Raw genomic sequence first — 5,534 nt, forward strand, 5'->3', positions numbered from 1 at the left:
TTGTCTCCCACTCTACGGAGAGCCATGTACAGTTCATGAAAAAAAGCACTTCAACCATACGTGGACGTACGACCATCCACCAAGAGACGACATTAGCATGTCACCCTTATTGGGATTCAAACCCTTTACCTATGCCATATAGGTCAATTGTTGGGGTATAAGGCACAGGCAAATCCCTGCCAGCCCCCCTAAAATGGAAAAAATACCATTTAAGCTCTTTAAATTTTTTTAAAATTTTAAATTAATAAAATTAAAATTGTATTTTGTCCCTTAAAATTATAAAAATTTGATTTAATCATTTAACAATTATAAATATATATACTATAAAAAATTAAAATTTCATTCAGCCGCCCCTAAAAAATTATTCTGGCTTCGCTCCTGGTATAAAATATCACTTTGGCTCCCCTCATTGAATTGTACATAGCTCTCCTTGGAGTAAGAGACAAAACCCTCCTTGAGAGAAAATACCTTTCGTTGTTAAAAAGGTTGGCATCCCTGAAAACGACACTTCAAAAACTTCTTTTAAAAGAGTCCGTCCGCACTCAACATTAGTAAATATATAACACCCAAAATATTTTTTTAGTAATAATTCTAAGTTAAACAAAGATAGATTAGAGAATATAGAGAAGTTGATACTTGGTAACTATTACCAAACATCTGGATAATTAGGACTCACTAGCTTTGTTGTTCTATAAATAACAAGCCCCTCTCCTATCTTTCCACACAAATAGCAATCAAATAATCCTATATACTGGGAAAAATAATGGCTAAAAAAGCAGGAAAAGGGTTTATCCTTGTATGCCTTCAACTCTTGCTCTGTTTCTCTCAACTCAATTGCATAAGAGCTAAAGGGGAGGATGGAAGTGATGATGAGATCAAAGGTATGTTTGTATTTGGGAGCTCTTTGGTGGACAATGGCAACAACAACTACCTTGAAAACTCGACGGCTAAAGCTGATTTCTTACCCTATGGGATAGACTTTCCAAAGGGACCATCTGGCCGATTTACAAATGGAAAAAATGTGATCGATTTATTAGGTGAAATGCTGAAGCTTCCCTGCCTTATTCCACCCTTTTCTGACCCTTCAACAAAGGGAAGCAAAGTGGTTCATGGTGTCAACTTTGCCTCTGGTGCTTCTGGTATTTTGGATGATACTGGTTTTCTAGCTGTAAGACATATTCTGTTTTTTACTACCTTTTTCACCAAGCACCGCTTGCAGTTTTACATTCACTATATCTTCGTCCTCTTGTCTGTTTTTTCCTTTAAAATAGTCTTCTCCCAAGGGTTCCTTTCTTCAATCCCAAACCCAATCTTGCAAAAAAAATTGTGCAGAGAGAATTTTTCCATATTTATGTAGAATTCAACTTCACTTTGGAATAGTTTTCTCCTTTTTCGGAAAGAAGACTTTGGGATAGTCAAATATAGAATATAGGTATTGGATAACAAGGGCAAAAATTTTACACAATTAAATTATAAATTTTAAAAATCAAAATATAATTTTATTATATATGATTTTATTAATTTTGAAAGGATTCCATGATTTTTTTTATTTTGAAAACCAAAATATAATTTTATCAACATTAACTTCCAATTTTAAAATTTTAGAGTAAAAGAAAATTTTCTATTTTGGATGTACCCACACCCTACTTGCCCGTGAATTCACATTGTTTGACCAGGAAAACGAATTGTTAATTAGAAATTAAATAGATTATTTTCTATATTTAAAATTTTTAATATATATTTAATAAATTTAGACTTGATTGATAATAATATTTTGTTTATATTAAACATAAATTTGAGTACATATAATCGTATTTATCTTTTTATCTAAAGATAAAAAATTTTAAGATAAATAAACTATTTCTTTAAAAGATAGTATGTTATATTTATTAAATTGTGTGATTTTATTTAAATATCTAATATGATATGAGATTTTTTAAAAATAAGAGTAAGGGTTACTTTAGAATGAAATAACGTGAATACAAATATTTTATTACTTTAATTATGATTCACTTGAAAATACAGTATGAAGCTTTGTTTTTGGTTCTTTTATATTAATTGCCTTAGCCCTTGAGAGTTTGTGGCATGACAGCAAATAAGTTTGAGGAGGAATGGAAATTGCAGGGGCAAGTGATAAGCCTAAATCAACAAATAAGGAACTTCGAGACGGTGACGTTGCCGGAAGTGAAAAAACAATTGGGGGTTAATAGAAGAGAGAATAGGAAAGCGATGAAAAAGTACATGTTCATAATGGGAACAGGAGGCAACGACTATTTATTCAACTACTTTGTGAGAAAAGGGGAGTACAATGTTAGCCTTGAAACTTTCACTGTCAATCTCACCACCTCTCTTTCCCATCAACTCAAGGTGCATTCCTTTTTCCCCTCTATTTTCTTTTTACGCTTCTATCGGTTCTCTTTAGTTTTTTTCATTTTTTATATCTAAAAAATCAAGTAAATTAATCTTTATTAATTTTAAAAATAGTAACTAAAGATATTTAATTACATCATTAATATATTTCATAATTTACATATTGTATCAATTTGATTATGATTTAATATATTTAACTCACAATATTTTTTATAAATGTTGAACTAAAATTTATTGAATTTTTAGAATCAAGATCTAAGTTAATAAAATATGTAAATATTGTGAGTTATATTTATTATTGTACTAATAAAAAATATACACAATTGACAAAAGAAATTAATGTCATGATTAATTTCCTTCATTGCTAACTTTCAAGATAGACATAGATTAAATTGCTTCAATTTTTTTAGGAGATTAATTTGTTCAATTTCAAATCGAGAGAAACCAAATAAATCTTTTACCTTATTCTTTATATTATTTTTAATATTTAATAATTTTAAAATTTTATTTATTAAATTTCTAAACAAAGACAACTTAGTAATTTTCATTTTAACAACAAATATATATTTATTATAAGCATTTATATTTGTTTTCCATGCAATATAAACATATAATATATAAAATAAATAATAGCATATTATAAATTTTAAAAGCCAAACTTTTTACTTTTAACTTATTTTTCAATATTTTTATTCAGATAACCTAAATATCAATTTTAGGTTTGGACAATTGATCTTGAGTCATTTAGGTTAAATAAGTCATATTTTATTTATTAAATACATTATTTTAAGAAAGTTAATTAATAATTGAATTTGAGTGTAATTACTTGTAAATACAAATATGTGATATATTTGAGTAATTATTCTAATCAGTAGGTTTCATGGATTCATTTACACTCTTCAATTCTTATGGGGCGTTGAGAATTGAAGTAATTATGTGAGTAATTACAAGTAATTACAAACAAAATCAATTATCATAGGATTTTTCAAGTACACCTGTGAGGAGTGAAACTAGAAAATTCTTTTAGAGTGGTCGAAATTATATTGTAATTTTTACGATAACAAAAATATAATATTACTATTTTAATAACCCGTATCTTTATAATTTTTGAAGGATTAAATCAAATTTTTATATTTTAGGGGGGCAAAGTGAAATTTTACCTTTACTAGTTTAAAATTTAAAAAATTTTAAAGGGACTAAATGAAAAATTTTCCATTTTAAGGGGCGCTAACCCCTGCCAACCCCCTAGTTTCGCCCCTAACACCCGTACATGATTTAAATTTAAAAGTTATTTTTATACAATAATGATAGAATATTTTAATTTTTAGGACATATATTTATATTTGTGAATGTAACTAAATGTTATATTACTAATCTCATTTAAATAATCTTCAAATTTTATTAACAAGAGATAACTCCGTGCATTTTGACCTACTAAATATTTAACTAGAGTATATAGTATTTATTATTAATTAATTATATTTGGTCAATGATCAACCGATAATAACAAAGAGTATATGTATAATGTTAGAGAGAGAATAACTCAACAAATATAATATGCTAGAGTAATTAGATTAAATTAGATATAATATTATTATTTATTAATAGTATTGTCCAATACTTTCTTAAACTAACATGTTACATACAATGATTTGATTTTTAAGCTTTGTTATTTGTTTAGAAAATATTTTTTTTATAATTTAAATTTATTTAATTATGTAATTACAATTTATACTCTCAAATATAACAAACATAATTAACTAAATCTGATAATTGTTGGATTATTGCAGAAGTTGTACAGATTAGGAGCAAGGAAGTTTGTCTTGATGTCAGTATATCCACTTGGATGTTCTCCAATGTTGAATGCATTGCGTAAAGATGGGTGCATCGAAGTTATGAACCAGGCGGCGATTCTTTTCAATGATGGGTTGAAATCAATAATAGACGCGGCTAAATCTGACATGCCAACTTCTAATCTTGTTTTGGTCAACTCTTACAATATTGTAACTGATATCATTCAAAACCCTAGTTCCAAAGGTAAGAAAATGATAATTTAGTACGAGACTGGACCGCTTTGATTTAAAATATGATGATATTGTGTTGACAGGTTTCAAAGATGCTAACAATCCATGTTGTGAAGTGGTGCCATTGACACAATTAGCAGGCAATGGAGTTTCATGCAAGAAAGGTGGGAGGATATGTATGGACAGGAGTGCTCATGTGTTCTTTGACGGGCTTCATCCCACTGAAAAAGTGAATGTGGAAATAGCAGCCAAGGCTTTCACTTCTGATCTTAAAACCGAAGTTTATCCCATTAATGTTAATCAACTTGCCCAACTTTAAGTTACATTTCCAAGCTTCACATGTATGTATATCGTTTTCCATAACTTTCTTCTATTTGTGGGGATTTTATCTTTCGACCTTTATCAAACACGAATAAAGTAAAATTAAGCTCCTCTTAAAAACCATCCAAAAAGATGTGGGTTGGGCTGAGCTTTTTATGAAATTGTGAACAGGGTCATACACTACAAAATCTTTGTCCCCCACACTTTAATAATCGACTTCTTTTCTTTCAATACTCTTGCGAAGATAGTGTTATATTTAAGTTATATCTTAATTTTCAGGGTTGAGTTCGAAGTGGGTAAAATTATATTTAAGTCAGATCAGATTGTGTTAGGATTATATTATATTATATTGGGATTGACGCAAGCAAAAAAACATCTCCTTCCACTCTGTTGCCATCTTTAGATCCACATATATTTGTATTATTGGGTTATTTCACATTCGAATCCTTCATCAGTTTTAACTTTTATGTTAAAGCTTTTTTCTATATATTTCTAGAAATACCTTTTGTTTCATACACCTTCAATTAATTCCTTTTCTAACAAATTAATGTTGTAGTAATTATTACCATTACTTTCTTATTCCTTTCAAAATTCTTCTCTATATTTTCACAAATAGAAAGTACGACCATTTTAAAATTTTATTTATCTAAATATTATAAAAACTATAATGTATTTAACATATGTTTTATATTTGTTTTGTTTAATATTATATTTAATATAGTTTATTAACATGTGACTATAAATAACTTTCAAGCAAATAATCTTGAGAAATAATTCAAGAAGTGACTGTAGAGACAAGTCTTTACAAATATTTATATT

The 5,534-nt window shown here is 28.1% G+C and overlaps 1 protein-coding gene across 1 annotated transcript; it reads left to right on the forward strand.

Moving 5' to 3' along the window:
* The first annotated feature begins 603 nt into the window (after window positions 1-603).
* On the forward strand, window positions 604-4,948 carry LOC108452039 (GDSL esterase/lipase At1g29670-like). Its single transcript, XM_017749769.2, has 4 exons — window positions 604-1,168; window positions 2,125-2,367; window positions 4,161-4,407; window positions 4,478-4,948. Exons 1-4 carry the CDS (start codon window positions 764-766, stop codon window positions 4,711-4,713), a joined length of 1,131 nt encoding a protein of 376 aa, XP_017605258.1. The 5' UTR covers window positions 604-763; the 3' UTR covers window positions 4,714-4,948.
* Window positions 4,949-5,534: the final 586 nt, after the last annotated feature.

Source organism: Gossypium arboreum, chromosome 5, assembly GCF_025698485.1.
Source record: "Gossypium arboreum isolate Shixiya-1 chromosome 5, ASM2569848v2, whole genome shotgun sequence".
Classification (NCBI taxonomy): domain Eukaryota; kingdom Viridiplantae; phylum Streptophyta; class Magnoliopsida; order Malvales; family Malvaceae; genus Gossypium; species Gossypium arboreum.

Bases quoted from the DNA above. Each gene is read 5' to 3' on its own strand.
- LOC108452039 (XM_017749769.2), top strand. From the start codon at position 764: ATGGCTAAAAAAGCAGGAAAAGGGTTTATCCTTGTATGCCTTCAACTC. The intron at 1,169-2,124 runs GTAAGACATATT...TGGAAATTGCAG, and splicing joins ATGATACTGGTTTTCTAGCT to GGGCAAGTGATAAGCCTAAA. The intron at 4,408-4,477 runs GTAAGAAAATGA...TTGTGTTGACAG, and splicing joins TCAAAACCCTAGTTCCAAAG to GTTTCAAAGATGCTAACAAT.